We start from the raw sequence: 17,560 nt of genomic DNA on the forward strand, positions 1-17,560 counted from the left end.
TTTTTTATAAATTAACAAAAAAAACAGTCTAAAAGAATCCTAAACCCTTAGAACTAACTCTAGATTTTAACAATTAAATCCAAAACTTCAAAGCCTAAACAAAATACTTCGTTCATAATTTTAACAGAGTCAATTAGTTTAAAGAGCATTTTTCGTTATTTTCGTTCAAAGTATTCAGTGAGTAACCAATAATGTCATTTAATTAATGTGATTATTATAGTCAGTTAGTCACACTATACTGAATCATCCACGAGATCAGGAGCTCCGACCCAAAATAAGAGACCCGAGTTAGCGAAACCCGGCCCCGGTTACTGTTATATCCCTTTGACTTGTGTGATTGCAAAAACCCTTTCGAGAAAAACGAAGACTTTAAGCTAAGCAGAAGCGAAACTAGATCGGCTATGGCGAATTTGGAAGATATTCATACTGGTGATCTCATGACCGAGCTTCTACGACGCTTTAAATGTGCAGAAAAGCCCGACAAACGCCTCATCTTCATAGGTATGTCATCAATCGGTCCCTCTAAAAAAAAAAAAACTTGGCAGCGACGTCTAAATTGCTCGCGTTTCGTTGTAATGTCGTTGGATCCAGTATTTTCTTTGTATGTGATTGTTTTTCAGTGGAGAATTATCCTGTTTATGGTAAAATTTTAAAACTTTTTGGGAGTGTAATTTTAGATCTGAAAGATGATAGCAGTGAGCTTGAACCCGAGTCAGGTTACTTGTTATTGGAATTATGACATAATAAGGTTCTGTTTGGTCTTTTCGAGCTGAGACTTTGTGGATCTAAAATTTCGTTGTTTGGGTCTGGTACGCGAGTTTAAGACCATTGCAAAAGATACTTGGAATTTTAATGGTGAAATTTTATTAAGGCTCTCTTGTTGTGTTTTGAAAAATTGAATAAGCTGTCACTTTCCGTGGGTAATCAAGATTCAGCTTATGGCGCCTGTGTGATTTCTTGGATGGAATGCTGAGAGAATGCTTTGTTTTCTGACTTATGATGAATTGCAGGACCTCCTGGGTCAGGGAAAGGTACACAGTCCCCAGTAGTGAAGGATGAGTATTGCTTGTGTCACTTATCCACTGGAGACATGTTAAGAGCTGCTGTTTCTGCTAAAACCCCTCTTGGTGTCAAGGCCAAAGAAGCTATGGACAAGGTCAGCTCTCTTTTTTTCTTCTTTGACAGAGATGTTTGTTTCCTCATTGCTTTTTGTTGATTAGATCGTTGTTTTTTCTTATTTTTTTTGTGATTGTTTTTACAGGGAGAGCTTGTCTCTGATGATCTGGTTGTTGGTATAATTGATGAAGCCATGAACAAGCCGAAATGTCAGAAAGGGTTTATCCTTGATGGGTTTCCCAGGACTGTTACTCAGGCAGAGAAGGTGCTGCTCAATCACTGTTTCTTCTGTCTCTCCCCTTTTGCTCTTTTGGTTGTTTTATTGGCGGATTGTGTTTTTGTTTGCAGCTAGACGAGATGCTTAAGAAGCGGGGAACAGAAATCAACAAAGTTCTCAACTTTGCTATCGATGACTCAATCTTGGAGGAAAGAATAACCGGGAGATGGATCCACCCGTCGAGTGGCAGGAGCTACCACACAAAATTCGCTCCTCCCAAAACCCCTGGAGTTGATGATGTAAGACTCCCAATAAATCTTGAAACTTTTCGTCTGTTTATTGGCATTCCCTCCCCAAACATCTGTTAAACAACTGGTTCTTTTCCAGATTACTGGAGAGCCTCTGATCCAACGCAAAGATGATAATGCAGAAGTTCTAAGGTCGAGGCTTGCAGCTTTCCACAGCCAAACTGAACCGGTATTGATTCCTATTTCATGTGATTCGTATCGAAATTCATTCTCCATGACTCCTTGCGAGCACCTTGATGTTCATGTTCTCCCCTTCTCCACAGGTGATCGATTACTATGCGAAAAAGGCTGTTCTTACAAACATCCATGCCGAGAAGCCTCCTCAAGAAGTTACATCAGAGGTTAAAAAAGCATTGTCCTCATGATCAAGAGATCATCTCCTCTGGTTAGAATCCATTCTTTTGCTTCCTACAAGAGAGACAAATCTATATATCACTGATCTGCGGAATTACCCCCCTTTTTTTTAGTCTTGGCGGCGCTTGCCTTTTTGACTAGTTTTTAAAAAAAATCTGGAGAATAATTTTTATACTTTGGATCGAAACGATCCTGAATATTCTCTGTTGTCTCCTGTCTAGCGCAGGAGTGTTTTGCTGCATATTCGCAGTCTCTTTTTACATTCCTCTTTCTCTTAAACAAGTAATTTATGATCGAATCGTCAACTCGGAATATGATATTGAGCTAATAAACATACCGGACCGGTCGAGTACTAACCGAAACGAGAACCGATCGAATACTATAATTACCGTTTTCGGTATTTGAAGTCCATTCGAAATTAGAGTACAAACAAATTTCAGGGGTAAATTGATAATCAAACTTTATTGAGGCCTCACTCATAACAAATTAATAAATATAGAGGTCGATTTGGAATTTCTCGATTGTTCAGTTTCCCGGGAAAACAAGAATCAAAAGGCTCTGCTGTAACTGAATCAACCACTCTCCTTCTCTCTCTCTCTGCTCAGAAAACTAAAACCTTCTTAGCTAGAAAGTTTCTTCTCCTTCGAAAGAGCTTCAATGGCGAAATCGATGAGAACTATCAGGAATCCTTTCTTCACGTCGCATCCGCCATCTCCTTTCTTCCATTTCTCTCTGCTCTTCTTCTCTCCCCCGAAGAAATCCAGTCCTCGATTTCTAAACCACCATCACCAAACTCGATGCTTGCCTCCGCAAATTTTCCTTCTCCTCATCTCACTTTCTCTCGTTTTCTCGGGAATTTCGTTTCTCACATCGTCCTTAGACCATGGGTCCACTTGCGTCTCCACGATTTCTCCATCTTCCTCTCTCAATTTCTTCATCTCCGACGACCCTCGTCATCTCGTAACTTCCCTCGCCGTCTCCGGCGCTTCCACATTGTATCCGTTACCGGCGAGAGGAGGACATTCAGGGAATATGACGGAGGAGGAGAGGGAGTTTTGGAAACAGCCCAACGGTGAAGGATACACGCCTTGTTTGGATTTTAGTTTGGATTACAGGAAGAAATCGGCAAGAATTTCTAAGGAGAAGAAACGATTCCTCGTCGTCGTTGTCTCTGGAGGACTTAATCAACAACGGAATCAAATCGTTGATGCCGTCGTAATCGCTATGATTCTCGAAGCTGCTCTTGTTGTTCCCGTTTTGCAGGTGAATCGAGTCTGGGGAGACGAAAGGTACAAACAAAGAAAACTTTTTTTTTTTGTTATCAAATCTCTTATGGGTTTTTGATTCGAATCACTGATCCAAGACTGGAAATCTCTTTCTTTCTTCTTTACGTTTTCAGTGAGTTCTCAGACATTTTCGATGTAGAGCATTTCAAGGAAACGCTGAGATCCGATGTGCGTATCGTTTCTTCTCTACCGTCGACGCATCTTATGTCTAGACAGACGATTGAGAATCAGATTCCGTGGGACGTTTCACCGGTTTGGATCCGTGCAAAATTCTTCAAACAGGTAAAATTTTCTCTCTGCTGTTTGGCTGGTTTTGATAGTTTATTCTTTCTCTGTTTCTTGATTTTGAATGTTTACTAAATGCAGTTGGATGAGGAAGGGCTTTTGGTGTTGAAAGGATTAGACTCAAGACTAGCCAAGAATCTCCCTCCGGATCTGCAGAAACTCCGATGCAAGGTACAGTTTCCAAACACACCCTTTTCTTTATAATCTGTTGGGTTACTAATTGAAAAATCCTGTGAGATATTGTTGGTTTTAATTTGTTGGTTCACATAGGTTGCTTTCCATGCACTGAGATTCGCAGCACCGATTGAGAATCTCGGGAACAGACTCGCGAGGAGAATGTGGATCGAAGGTCCGTATATAGCTCTCCATTTAAGGCTAGAGAAAGATGTCTGGGTAAGAACCGGTTGTCTCACTGGATTAGGCTCAGAATTCGATCGGATCATAGCAGAAACTCGAATGGCTCAGCCTCGATACCTCACTGGTAGACTGAACATGACCTATACAGAGCGTAGGCTTGCTGGGTTTTGTCCTCTCAATGCATACGAGATTGCAAGGTAATTTAAAAAGAGGAGAAGTAGGCATGAGAAACTGGATTTGACCGTTTGAATTGTTCGATGGTAACCTAAAGCTTGAGTCTTTTTGGATTTTCAAGGTTGTTGAAGGCCTTGGGAGCACCAAACAATGCATCGATATATATCGCAGGAGGTGAGCCATTTGGTGGCTCGCGAGCGATAGAGCCACTCGTTAAAAAGTTTCCTAATTTGGTGACAAAGGAGACATTAGCTCATAAAGGCGAGCTCTTGCCTTTCACCAATAGATCTTCGGCTTTGGCAGCTCTTGACTACATTGTTTCACTTAGCAGCGATGTTTTCCTTCCTTCCCATGGCGGAAACATGGCCAAAGCTATGCAGGTGTAAAAAAACACATTATTATTATATTCTCTTTTGAAAACTAATATCATTGATGGATCTGTTTTTTTAACTCTTTAATAACTTTTTCTCCCAGGGGAACAGAGCTTATGTAGGACACAGGAAGTTTATAATGCCTAATAAGAGAGCGATGCTACCTCTGATGGAGAATTCTTCGGTTTCGGAATCTGAGCTCAGTTCTGTAACTCGAAAGCTTCACCGTAAGTCTCAAGGCCATCCTGAGTCACGGAGAGGGCGGAGAGATCGTGACGTGGTCGCTTATCCCGTCCCGGAGTGTATGTGCCGTCATGGGAAACACAGGTCTGTAGGTTTCTTCTAGCGCAGGTTCCTTGCTCCTCAGGGCAATGCTTGAGACAATATTCAGGTCTGAAGGGTTCTTCTTCTAGCTCAGATCCCTTGCTCGTGAAGGCAACGCCTGTCCAGCTGTATCCAATCGTTATTAGACACGTGTACATATATCTCTCCTGTAAAATGTACAGGATTAGTTTTGATCGTCGTTCAGTATTACGTTCGTTAATCATTACATTTTGTAATAAGTGAGATTAGAAAATAATATTGTTCATGTGTAAGTGTAACTACTAACAAATTGTAGTGAGACACGTCCTAACTAGTTTCGTGGCGTACAGATTTTTTGACCGGGTTTATAGTTTATTTATTTATTTTGTGTTTCTTCTAGAAAAAATAAAAAATAAAAAATTGATTGGCTGTTCATCATTCATACTGAATTGCTTATAATTGAAATATCGCTCCTCCGCCAACGAAAAAGATATCTTTAACCGCCGTCGAGAATGCAGACGAAAAACAATGACAGCCGTGCGATTGACCCGAGTTCCGGCTTTGATCGACGGACAGGAATCTATCACAGCCTTCGTCCCTCTTTGTCTCTACCTCCTATCGATCAACCTCTATCCACCACCGAATTCGTGCTTTCTCTCCTCCGCAAGTCCTCGCCACCCGCCACCGCCGGAAAAGACATTAAAGCCATTACTTACCTTGTCAAGGCAAGCTCTGGAGATAGCCTCACTTATGGAGAGCTTCTTCTTAAGGTTCGTTCCCTTGCCGTGTCTCTTCGGGAGCGATTCCCTTCTCTTTCGTCCACAAATGTCGCTTTTATCCTCTCCCCAGCTTCGTTGGACGTACCGGTGCTTTACCTGGCTTTAATGTCGATTGGCGCTGTGGTTTCACCGGCTAACCCAATCGGATCTGATTCGGAGGTGAGTCATCAGGTTGAAGTCAGCAAACCAGTCATTGCGTTCGCGACGTCGCAGACGGTTCACAAGTTTCGTTCCTCTTCTTTCCCTCTCGGAATCGTTCTGATGGACTCGCCTGAGTTTCTCTCCTGGTTAACTCGGTCGGATTCTTCATCGGTCAAGCCGATTCAGGTTCGGGTCAACCAATCGGACCCTAATCTTAACGGGAAAATACGAGAATTAAAATGACCTAATAGCAAAACTTAAAGAAATCAACTAAAAAGAGAAAACGACTAGTCTCACAAACGCTCACTCGAAGATCCGGTTGATTACGACCGCGTTGGGCTCTTCTCGCTACCGCTCTTCCACGTGTTTGGTTTCGGGATGATGATCCGAGCCATCTCGCTCGGAGAGAAACTGGTGCTTCTAGAGAGATTCGAGCTCGGAGCGATGCTTAAGGCGGTGGAGAAATACAAGGTCACTGGTATGCCTGTATCTCCGCCGTTGATTGTGACGTTGTTTAAATCGGAGCTAACGTACAAGTACGATCTCCGGTCCTTGCGTTCCCTTGGATGCGGCGGCGCTCCGCTCGGGAAAGACGTAGCCGAGAGGTTCAAGCAGAAATTCCCAGACGTGGAGATTATTCAGGTGGTGTAAAAAAACTAATATATAGAATAATCTTGGACTGCACCCAATTTCATGATTCTTTGGAATCTAATTTCTTAAATTCAGATATGACTTTTTTGTGATGGTTTCACAGGGTTATGGCTTGACAGAGAGCTCCGGACCAGTCTCGTCCACGTTTGGACCGGAAGAGACGGTGAGATACGGGTCAGTTGGTCGTATCTCTGAGAATATAGAAGCCAAGATCGTTGATCCATCCACCGGAGAAGCCTTGCCACCGGGAAAGAACGGTGAGCTCTGGCTCCGTGGACCAGTCATCATGAAAGGTATTGCAATGCTTGAGCGTTTCACTCTTTCTGTTCTGAGCTTGTGTATTGATTGGTTATACGTTTGTGATTGATGAGAGCACAGGTTATGTGGAGAACGAGAAAGCGACTTCTGAGACATTAGATCAAGAAGAAGGGTGGTTAAAGACCGGTGATCTCTGTTACATTGATTCCGAGGGGTTTCTATACATTGTTGATCGGCTAAAGGAACTGATCAAATACAAGGCCTATCAGGTAAAATTATATAGACACTAAATGAAAAAAAATTCAAGAAGAAGAAGAAGAAGATCTTGTCTTTTGGAGTCCTTTATATTAATCGATAAGCATCGTAATAGGTTCCACCGGTAGAGTTGGAGCAGATTCTTCAGTCTAATCCAGACGTGGTTGATGCTGCTGTTGTTCCGTGAGTATAAAGAGAATCTCTGTACTCAAATTTTGTAACTTTTGAAATTTTTTGTTTTTCTGATACCGATATGGATCATCGATTCAAGGTTTCCGGACGAGGATGCAGGAGAGATACCAATGGCTTTCATAGTGAGGAAGCCTGGAAGCAATCTCAATGAGGCGCAGGTCATTGATTTCGTAGCTAAACAAGTAATGCTCGCAACCATTATTTCCGAAGTCGTGTTCTTGTTAGAATCTTAGGAAAGAGACAGAAGAGTTGGTTTGGGTTTATAAGATTTGATATGTTTGGATTTTGCTTATGTATAGTACATTTGTTTGTGTAGGTTGCTCCGTATAAAAAGGTAAGACGAGTTGCTTTCATAAACGCGATCCCAAAAAATCCTGCTGGGAAGATTCTGCGTCGGGAGCTTACTAAACTCGCTGTAGATGGCAATGCATCTAAGCTTTGAAGAGTAGAAAAAGATTAGAGAGTTACAATAACAAGGATTGAAATAATTTATTCGAGCTCTTCACGGTGGTCGAGTGGAAAACTATAAGGTTCTCTCGTCGTGTGTGGTGTATCCCGTGTTCCAAATGGAGCTGATTCTATTCCTCACGTTCTTGTTGATAAGTTGATGTATAAAAGAGACATTAATAAGACCAACACATCAAATTTCTCTCAAAATCGTTCCAGGATTCAAATGTGAATCTCTTATAAGTTTTGGACGTCACGTGATGTCCCTTTGTCCTCAAATGTTAAATAAATTTTCTTTGGTCTACATGCCGGAAAAAAAACTACCTTACATAAAATCAAACGGCTCTACACCGTCGTGGACTTGATTAAATCTAACGGTCCTAAATTATAGCTCAGCGTACACCCGCAAACACCGTATAACGATATATTATTATAGAAAAGGAAATTATTGGAGCAGCCGACCTTATTGATAAATAAAAGGTAAAGTAAATAGGCGCAAGACCATTGGAAGAAAACGCGTCTTCTGTGTATCCGAGAGAAAGCTTGGCGAGATCTCGCAATCGCATCGGCTCAGATATCGATCTCCACCATCCCGTCTTCCGGTTTCTTAATTCGCCGTCCGGTAAGACCTTCCGGTATTTGTGTGAATCGGAAGAGAGGAAGGGGAAAACTTATCGCGTTCCTGGAAATTGAGTGTTTAGGGTTTCTTTTTTCTCATCGGTCTTCTTTTTTTTTCCCTGATTCTGATTTTGATTTCGTCGAGTGTTTTTCGTAATTGGTTTATCGATCGTCTTTTTGGTTCGATTGCTGAAAAATAATTGAACAATTTATCGAATCTGCTTATCGTGATTTGATTCTCTAGGATTTTCCCTAGGGTTTCGTTAATTGGGGTTGTTTCTAGGGTTGGTGTTTTTCTTAATTCTCTTTCGATCAATTTCTCATTGAGAAGAATACGATGGCGGCAGGGGGAGTTGACGTCTCCAGAAGTTCTGTTGCAGCCAAAAAAGACTACGACTTTTACAGGAATGGTACTCGTGATGTATATTTACGACAGAGTGGTAGAGATGGCGAGAGACGTCAAATCAAACGACCCAACGACCAAGGTCTCAGGAGGAATGATGACGAGCGTCACCGACCACGTTTGGCTTCTGAGAAAGGACAAGTACGAGAGAGAGAGGAGGTTCAGAGACCCCCTGAGAAAAGGAGGAAGTTTTCCCCCATCGTGTGGGATGTTGAAGCTAAAGTGGCTAAAGCTCCGTCTAGGGAGAAGACCAAGTCTCCTTTCACTATTCCGACTACAAATGAGGTACCCAATCAGAATGTTGATTTAAGTGTTACCAGGAAGGCTTCTTCAAAGGATCAGGTCAGTGTTGTGATGTCACCAGAACCAGGTCATCTGACGCCAGTGCAGCCTTTAGAAGCTCGGCTCTCTGGGAAACATCCTGTTGATGATTTGGAGGAGGGTCAGTTGGAGGAAGAACAGGTGATGCAGACACCACCTGTTAATACATCTAGATGGGGTACTACGGTTTTAGCTTCCCCCAAGGAGGAGTTAATATCTCTTGCTGATAATGTTCCCAGGACTAGCAGATGGAACAGGAGCAGTTTGACTCCGGAGTGTGGGGAGTTAGTGGTGACTGATCAACAGCAGTGCAACTCATCTGGATCTGGCAGCGGACATCACAGCTCAGAGAAGCTCAGTGCTGATGAATTTTCTGATCGTGAGTATTGTAGTTCTGATCATGATGAGTTAGAAAATGAAGAACCAGCTTCTTCAGCTCAGGGAGGGATGAACATGCTGCTAGGGAGCAGGTCTGTGAATAACTTTCAGAAGCTAAACAAGATAAACGAGGGAACTTACGGAATTGTTTATAAAGCAAGGGATGAGATAACAAAGGAGATTGTGGCACTTAAAAAGATCAAGATGAAGGAAGATAAGTACGAAGAAGAGTACGGATTCCCTTTAACATCTTTGAGGGAAATTAACATTCTTTTGTCATGCAATCACCCTTCGATAGTGAACGTGAAGGAGGTTGTGGTTGGAGGGAAAACCGATAGTGATGTTTATATGGTCATGGAACATTTAGAACACGACTTGAAGGGCTTAATGGATAGAAAGAAGCAACCTTTTAGCACCAGCGAGGTCAAGTGCTTGATGATGCAGCTATTGGAGGGTGTGAAATACCTTCACACGAATTGGATTATCCACAGGGATCTGAAGCCATCTAATCTCCTAATGAATAACACTGGGGAGTTAAAGATATGTGATTTTGGGATGGCGCGCCAATATGGGAGCCCTATCAAGCCTTACACCCAGATGGTTGTTACTCAGTGGTACAGGCCACCTGAACTTCTTTTAGGAGCAAAAGAGTACTCTACAGCAGTTGATATGTGGTCAATCGGCTGCATTATGGCGGAACTGTTGTCTCAAAAGCCTTTGTTCCCGGGCAAGAGTGAACTTGACCAACTTCAGAAGGTAATTTTGTTTTTCTTAAGTTTCTTTATCTTTGTTTATACTGTGATCAAGTACCTAATCCTTTTGTAATTATTCGCTTGTATTTTTGTAGATCTTTGCGGTTCTTGGAACGCCAAGCGAGGCAATCTGGCCTGGATTCTCATCGTTGCCCAATGCCAAAGCCAAGTTTCCCACACAACCGTGAGTACCTCTTTTCTGTGCTTATGATGTCGTTTCTTGCTTTACTATCGTTGGCTGTTAATGTTAATGTTGTTGATCTTTTTTATCTTGTTCAGGTACAATTTGTTGCGTAAGAAGTTTCCAGCTATATCATTTGTAGGTGGTCAAATTCTTTCGGAACGTGGATTTGATTTGCTGAATGGTTTACTAACTTTGGACCCTGAGAAACGTCTAACAGTGGAAGAAGCTCTCAACCATGGTTGGTTCCATGAAGTACCTCTCCCAAAGTCACAGGATTTCATGCCGACATTTCCTCCAAAGCGCTAGCTGAGAGACACTGTCATCATTTGGAGGAGAAGATTTCAAATAATATATTTGAGCATAGGGAAGTCCACTAGCTGAATTTGGTATTTTCCTCTTTACTCAAAAGACTGTTTTTTTTTTTATCTCTCTGATTCTTAACTCGGTGCGTTGAAGATTCAGGGCATACTAGTGTACCATTTATTCGGATTCATATGTAAATATGAGAGTTGGTCCGTGAAACCGAAAGAAGGTGTGTGCCTCTCTTTTGCTTTAGAACCCTAGTGGGATGATTTACTGTTCTAAAGATCTGTACACACAGTTAAATTCGCATATTTGAATGGAAGAGAGAGATCTCAGTTTCTTTTTTCAAGTAATTGTGTTCCGTTGGTTATCATTTATGTCCTCATACTTTTTTGTGCATTGTTTTTATTCACGAGGTAAACGCAAAGAGTTAATCAAAAACGTGGAAAAGAAAGTAGCCATCAGTAAGTTATTTTGATTACTTCTTTACGCTCTATATGAAATTTGGTCTGTTGGTGGATATCCCTCTCGTCGCGTTGTTTTTTTTTTTTTCTTTTTCTTTGAGGTGCTCGCTTATGTTTGGTCAACATGGCCGAGAGAAGAGAATGCTTCCTGGTGAGTTTCCGTAAACATAGAGGTAGAGTACGATAAACTCTTACATTTAGCGAGACAGTCGTGTTAAAGACATAGGAATCAAAAATTTATTGTAGCATAATAATACTTAGAGAAATTATCTCTGAGTATTTTATTGCTTTGCTTTGTCCCTTAAAGTAATTGTGTTCCGTACGCTTGTCTCTATAGTCTCTCTACATCATCAGGCACTTAGAAGAGCAACCGAGATAAAACGTATAAACGGCCGAGATCTCAAAAGGCCCGATCAGTTACAAAGAGGCAATGGAGAAAGAATAATTCTTATCAACATATAAATGGTTAAATTATAATGGCTATAAATAAAGCGTGTCACTCCCTCTGCTATTTGTAAGTCATATGAAGTAGTTATCATACAGTATGTGGAAACAAACGCATTTTTATGAGTAACAAGATGTAAATTGAGAGTAACAAGGTGTTGTCGAATTTACGATTGCCAATTCGAAATCTATGAGATCATTTATTCAGTAGTTAGTTGCAAACCATCATTAAAGCAAATCGTGAGAGTGGCTGAGTGGGGGACGTTATGGAAGTTAAGAAAGCTTATGCGGTTCTTTACTATTTGTATCGATTAATAGAGTTAGGAGAATCATCGTTGTGTAACCGTTTTGGTTAATGCGATTGCTTCGCTCCCGCCATACATAATAGTTTAAGTAACATGCAAGCATTGACTTCTACATATTACTTTTCTGAGGTAATTAGTCATAAACTATATATAAACTATATAAAATAAAAAAAAAAAAATTTGTGATGAGATACATTGATATATCATGTATCAACCGACACAGAAATTTAGAATAAGGTGTGAAACTTAAATTGTTTTAGGGTAAACTACTCTTTTTCGTAAGTTTAGAATAAAAAAAACAGATAAACTAAGAAGAGTGACGACAAAAAAAGGGGGAGAAAAGAGTGGGAGTGCTCTAGTCATGGTTCCTCTTTCCATAAATGTACAAGTGTCACAGACAAAACGACCAGTTTCAACGCCCTTATTGAGACATCACACCCGTTGCTTTCCTACTTTACTGACTCTGACACAAACAAATCCACACGTGGCACAAACCCATTTAGCCACTTTTCTAAATTAGGGTTCTTACGAGGCATGGTTTTGTGACTTTGTGGTGATTCAGTCCAACCTTTTTCTTCGCGTCTTCCAGCTCTCTATATATGTATATATCTGTCTTGTGTTGTCAAATTTTGATTGGTGGAACATGCTTGATTTTATTCTTGTTTTGTTGATAGGATTTAGTACTTGTCCTACTTTTAATAAAATAAAACTCGTCACCTTAAAATAGATCTAGATGCTCAGCAGTCAGCACTATTAGGAATTGCAACCAAATAAAACTCGGAATACATTTATTTTTGTGGTATTTTTTTATTGAATTATACTCTTTCTATATTTTTAATGCAGATTTTTTTTTACAGTTTTTAATCCCTATTATTTTTAATTGATGAATAAATTGACAAATTTGTCATATGATTGTTTGAATTTTGTCTGAAAAAAAAAATCTGAAAAAAAAGATTGTTTGAATTTTGTAAGAAAATACTACTAATATAGAACAAATTATCAAGAAAAGGGGATATATAGTCGTTAACGCCTTAACGGATAAGCTTGATTTGTCTCATCTACTTAATAAATCATAGGATAATACTTTATAATAGTTGAAAATCTAATTCAGTGGTCACGGCACGGCATTAACTAATGCCTTACGTTGATCACGATTCCATCAGCTATTAGAGTCTTATTAGATTTCTAAATAAATTACGAAGTTTTGATATGTACCAAATGTATTTCAACTAAATTTTATTGAAAGATTATTATTACGAAGCTCATTTTTTTAAAAATGTCCTACATTAGCAAGTGGTTGATGATTTAGTTTCAGGGAAAAAAACGGGTAATGATTTAATCGTTTTGAAAATAAGTGTTCAAGGTCATTAGTTTAACCATATTTGGGATGGGTGATTAATACTTTACTAGCCGTATTATCAACATCCTTTTAGATTACCGAAAAAGAATATGGAACCTACTACCGTTTTATTAAAAAAAAAACAAGAAATGTAAGCTCAGATCAGAAAAGTTGAATTAGTTTAGATATTATGGTTTTGAAAAAGAAAAAAACCACGGCAACATGTCTAGATGGTGGTTTATGTTGAATCTGTTGGCAAGTTTTGCTATTGTTTCGTTACCAAAAATAAAAGGTTTTGCTATTGTAGTTAAATAATTAGGTATACAACCAGCAGGGTGAGAGTGAGAGCAAGTTAATCAATGCTTTTTAATTTAATATAAGATTTATTAATACGTATTAATCAATGTCTGCAATAATTAATCTGATCCAACCAAAAAGATTAGATGTGTGCAGCCTTCTTCTTTTAGAAAGCATGGCATGTTCTTTATAATTCCATTTACTATGTATAGGGACGTGACGGACGTCGTCTGTAAAGTGAAAGCACCTAACTCATTTATTTTTATATACCATTGAAGAATTGAACTAGTAGATTCTAAGATAATCACTTTTTTCCCGTTTAGTGTATGATCTATCAGTAAACAAAATAGTGTCGCTAACTAAAGGATCGGATAAGTTGTACTAAATAACCATGCACATTATTATTATTAACCTAGCTAGATAAATGACTACGGATATATTTTTATTTCTCAACGTTTGGAGAAATAAGTTTAATGTGAGTATGCGTGTTTATTGGTTGATAAAATAAAACAATGAAGAAATGGAATGGAAGACGAGATCGAACGTTGTTAACTATAATAATCCAACCTAACTCTCAGGTCATCAGTTTATCTCTCATCAGTTTCGTCCCACTTTCAATGTGAACAATCATAGGGTAGAGTTCGACCGTAGACTAATTATTAAGCCTGCAGGTTACTTAATTTAATCAGTTTGTTTGTAGCTAATTACAAATCTCTACGTGTCCCCTTGCGTGTTACCATGCAAAGTACAACGCAACACAAACCCATTATATTTTCTAGATGCTATCGCTTCTTGGAGCTCCCATCCGAATCTACTATTATTTTATGTCCTTAAATTTCCCGAATGGGGATAGGACCACTATGTATTATGCACCGTTTTGCAATTTTAATACTCCTCTCTTTATACGCCGTTCAATGTGACCATATGTCATGAATAAGAAAACCCATGTTATATATCCTACTTTGTCTATAGGCTATTGGTTAGCTAAGGAAGGCCTTTGTAAAAGAGTTTAATTGAAACATAGTCAAAAACAAACTTTTTTGTTTATCTATACAAACTTGATTATATCTATACAAAACATAGCATTAGCTAACTTATCTATATATTATTCTCTCGTTCTAGTAATAATATTACTCGATGTCACTCAATTTTATTTCTTTTTTATCTATACAAACTTGATTACCCTTATTTAATATCCAGTAATTATCAATTTTTGAAATTAAAGTTTGTTAAATTTTTTACAGGAGGTAAAATAGAATTGAATGTGATAACAAAAACATAATTTTAAAATAATGTAAGAAATTATATAATCACAAACTATTTGTAACAGAAGAAGTATTACGTAAGATTAAATTATATAAATGTTTAACTATATAATGTTCCTTCTATTCCTAAAAGGAGGTGACCTAACACTATTGGCACAAAATTCGTCTTTAGGCATGAGATCATCGATCTTGTCCCCTCAATTAAGATTTGAGATCTAGAGTCACGATCACCTTTAGTTAAATTAGATTCCACTAAATTAAATTGAGAAATGGTCAATTAATGATAATGTAGGAATCCTCATCTCTTGGACCATGCCTAACATTACCTTTTTCTTTCGTTAGGATATACGTTAATGTTAACCGATCGAATTTTAGTAATTATTCATGACTGAGACTTTGAAAGCACAACTAAATTAGGGTTTACCTTTACCCAATAAAGAAAAAAAGAATAACTACATTTTGGATCTTATGAAATTTGGAACTCAGCAGTATAAATGTTCGATATGATTTTCTTTTAATACACGAATGTGCCTAGATCCTAATAAAGATGTGAGTAGTAAACACAAGGATCAAAGTGAGTTTTAACTAACCAACTACTACTTACAACTTTACAAGAGTATATGAGTAGACCAAATTATGTGTTCAGTTACCATTCCTTAGGTAGGCGTGACTAGAAAAAGTCTCGAATCCGAATTGTATGTTGTTAACATCATATGCCGACAAAATTTGCTAACATCATATTCACCCTAGCTTTATAACTTGAACAAATCGAGATTAGAATACAGCCTTATATTGATTTTGTCTGATAAATCAAATATATTGCCATGTCAAAAATAATCTCATTACTGTTCTATACTGACTATAACTGAACTTCTAAATTTTGAAATTTTAAATTCGACTAATATATGTTAACATTAGATTAATTACAATATTGCTTACTTTACGAAAAGAAAAAAATTACAGAGTTTTTGAAAGATATCAAGACAAAATACTTAATTAGTAAAGTCAATAACTATAGAAAAATTAGTAGTATATTTAATTTGACAAAGATTAATTTAGTTTAAGTTTGAAATGATTACAAACAAATACATACATATCTTGAAGGTAATGTGAAAAGATATAATGGGAGTGTATTAAGAAAGTAATTGAAATAGTTTGTTCAAACAGGAAAAAATAAAGTAAAGGGCGAGAGAGAAAAGAACCCATGTGCAATGGTGATAAGCGTCGAACTGTAGAGAAACACACGCGTATCGACCCAACACTTGTCATCATCAGAGTCCTATATAAAGTCTTCACACCTCTTCACCATTTTCAGCTCCATTTAAACCTATTTTTCTCTACATTCTTCTTCTATACAGAGAGAATCACAGAGAGAGAGATATATATATATATATATATATATATAATGGACGGGAGAGGAGGTTGTTGCATAGCCAGATATGGCGGTTACGGTGCTCGCTACGGTCTCTCCAAAGCGGATCGAATCATGCTTCGATTCCGTCCGATCGCTCCTAAACCGGCAAGCGACGCCGGAAAGTATGGTTCCACCACAACGAGCGGTGGCAGCTCTGAAAATTCCGGTCAAATCGGGAGAGGAAAGAGAAAGTACCAGAAAGAGAGCTCAGGTGCTAACTCCCGGAGATGCAATCGGAAGAAGAGATCGAAAACTTCCGACGGAGGCGATGCTTCTACCACAACGGCGGCTACGCTTTCTCTTTTACCAGATCTTAATGTTCCTCCGCATGTAGTGGAGAAGCAGAAGCCGAACGGTCCATTGTGGTTGAGTTTCAGCGGCGGCGACGGTGGGATTCTAACACCGTACAATACGAGGGAGATATCTCAAAGGACGGTGGTTGTTTCGTCGTGCGTGACGGTTGAGCGTGTGACTGACGCTTGGATCGACGGTTACGGATTGGGGAAGACAGATGATGAGAGGAAGATGAATCTGGTGAGAGACACGTGTCCAGGGTTTATATCCGACGGTGTAGGGAGAGTCACGTGGACTAATGAGGCGTATAGGAAGATGGCTAAAGAAGACATTAATATTCCGATGGAGGAAGGTGCACCTGCTGATATAAGCTACGATCATTTTCACGTGATCGTACGGTTGGTGATGAAGGATAGGCCGATGCTAACGTACCCGGCTTTCACATGCAGAGTGAAACTACAGTACACGTGTCAAAATCGCGAAAGAGGATCGGTGACGGTGCCTTGTGACGTGTGGAGGATGGACGGTGGTGGTTTTGCGTGGAGGCTTGACGTTAAGGCTGCTTTGTGCCTGTGACTTCGTATTGATCACTCTCGGATTCACAATAGTGATTAGTGTCGATCGTATACACATCACATGGCTTTCGTAGCGAACTAAAAGTTGCTGAACTTTGCTTTATTTAATTTTTACTTTGAACATATGCATGTTTCTCTTTTTTTTTTTTTTTTTTAATCTGCTTCTTTCTTTGATTACGATTTTGTATTTAATATGCTCTTATGTTTCTCTTATGATGTTAAATTGCTAATCTCAAATTTGTGTTTTTATTTTTAAAGAAAATTGTACATACTATATGCTATACATGTATGCGTTTTTATATCGTAAGGGTTTTCTTCTTCACATTTCTCCATTTTAATGAAGAGGCCTGTAAAAAAAATGTTGAACAAAGTTTGAAGTGGCAATCGTCCACATTCGTTTGCAAATGTGTTTAACATAATTGTGAAAGCCCACCAAAAAAAACCACAATTACATAATTGTGAAAGCCCACCAAAAAAAAAACCACAATTACATAATTGTGAAAGCCCATACATAAAAAGTCACAATAATTTATAAAAGGGCAGCCTCATGACACTCATTTATAGGCCTTGAGTTTCTGTAAGGGCCTTCAAAAGATTCATGAGATGAAGCTTTTAGTATTGGCACGTGTCATTCAAACGCGATTAATAAGGCGCGTTAAGTTGGTAAATAGTCAAAGTGGTGGTGACAATGTCTACCGGTTAGCCGCGTC

At 39.0% G+C, this 17,560-nt stretch overlaps 5 protein-coding genes across 7 annotated transcripts; all 5 read left to right on the top strand.

The window, feature by feature from the left end:
* Positions 1 to 345: 345 nt before the first annotated feature.
* Positions 346 to 2,274, top strand: LOC18013484 (adenylate kinase 4). The gene is made up of 6 exons (XM_006394220.2): positions 346 to 501; positions 1,011 to 1,156; positions 1,262 to 1,381; positions 1,465 to 1,632; positions 1,721 to 1,810; positions 1,905 to 2,274. Exons 1-6 carry the CDS (start codon positions 402 to 404, stop codon positions 2,004 to 2,006), a joined length of 726 nt encoding a protein of 241 aa, XP_006394282.1. The 5' UTR covers positions 346 to 401; the 3' UTR covers positions 2,007 to 2,274.
* A 371-nt stretch (positions 2,275 to 2,645) lies between these two features.
* Positions 2,646 to 4,814, top strand: LOC18013493 (O-fucosyltransferase 37). Its single transcript, XM_006394221.2, has 6 exons — positions 2,646 to 3,284; positions 3,395 to 3,563; positions 3,648 to 3,737; positions 3,837 to 4,120; positions 4,219 to 4,477; positions 4,572 to 4,814. Exons 1-6 carry the CDS (start codon positions 2,653 to 2,655, stop codon positions 4,812 to 4,814), a joined length of 1,677 nt encoding a protein of 558 aa, XP_006394283.1. The 5' UTR covers positions 2,646 to 2,652.
* A 418-nt stretch (positions 4,815 to 5,232) lies between these two features.
* On the top strand, positions 5,233 to 7,795 carry LOC18013494 (4-coumarate--CoA ligase-like 9). The gene is given in 6 exon segments (XM_024151780.1): positions 5,233 to 6,333; positions 6,446 to 6,635; positions 6,721 to 6,869; positions 6,971 to 7,038; positions 7,127 to 7,229; positions 7,364 to 7,795. Coding segments are annotated over 6 exon segments (1,686 nt in total). The 5' UTR covers positions 5,233 to 5,283; the 3' UTR covers positions 7,490 to 7,795.
* Positions 7,796 to 7,956: 161 nt separating this feature from the next.
* On the top strand, positions 7,957 to 11,550 carry LOC18013294 (cyclin-dependent kinase G1). Of its 3 annotated transcripts, XR_002897696.1 has the most exons (6): positions 7,960 to 9,970; positions 10,062 to 10,150; positions 10,246 to 10,536; positions 10,613 to 10,682; positions 10,870 to 11,090; positions 11,255 to 11,550. XR_002897696.1 is itself a non-coding variant. In XM_024151859.1 (4 exons), exons 2-4 carry the CDS (start codon positions 8,870 to 8,872, stop codon positions 10,454 to 10,456), a joined length of 1,401 nt encoding a protein of 466 aa, XP_024007627.1. In that variant the 5' UTR covers positions 7,957 to 8,116; positions 8,460 to 8,869; the 3' UTR covers positions 10,457 to 10,826. The 3 variants fall into 3 exon arrangements, 2 of the variants coding, with proteins under 2 accessions (XP_024007627.1, XP_024007626.1); XM_024151859.1 differs by lacking the exons at positions 10,870 to 11,090; positions 11,255 to 11,550 and having other exon boundaries at positions 7,957 to 8,116; positions 8,460 to 9,970; positions 10,246 to 10,826; XM_024151858.1 differs by lacking the exons at positions 10,870 to 11,090; positions 11,255 to 11,550 and having other exon boundaries at positions 10,246 to 10,826.
* Positions 11,551 to 15,671: 4,121 nt separating this feature from the next.
* On the top strand, positions 15,672 to 17,099 carry LOC18013269. The gene has a single exon (XM_006394225.2). It carries the CDS (start codon positions 15,772 to 15,774, stop codon positions 16,849 to 16,851), a length of 1,080 nt encoding a protein of 359 aa, XP_006394287.2. The 5' UTR covers positions 15,672 to 15,771; the 3' UTR covers positions 16,852 to 17,099.
* The last annotated feature ends 461 nt before the right edge of the window (positions 17,100 to 17,560 follow it).

This window comes from Eutrema salsugineum, unplaced genomic scaffold, assembly GCF_000478725.1.
Source record: "Eutrema salsugineum unplaced genomic scaffold, Eutsalg1_0 scaffold_6, whole genome shotgun sequence".
NCBI classification, from domain to species: Eukaryota; Viridiplantae; Streptophyta; class Magnoliopsida; order Brassicales; family Brassicaceae; genus Eutrema; species Eutrema salsugineum.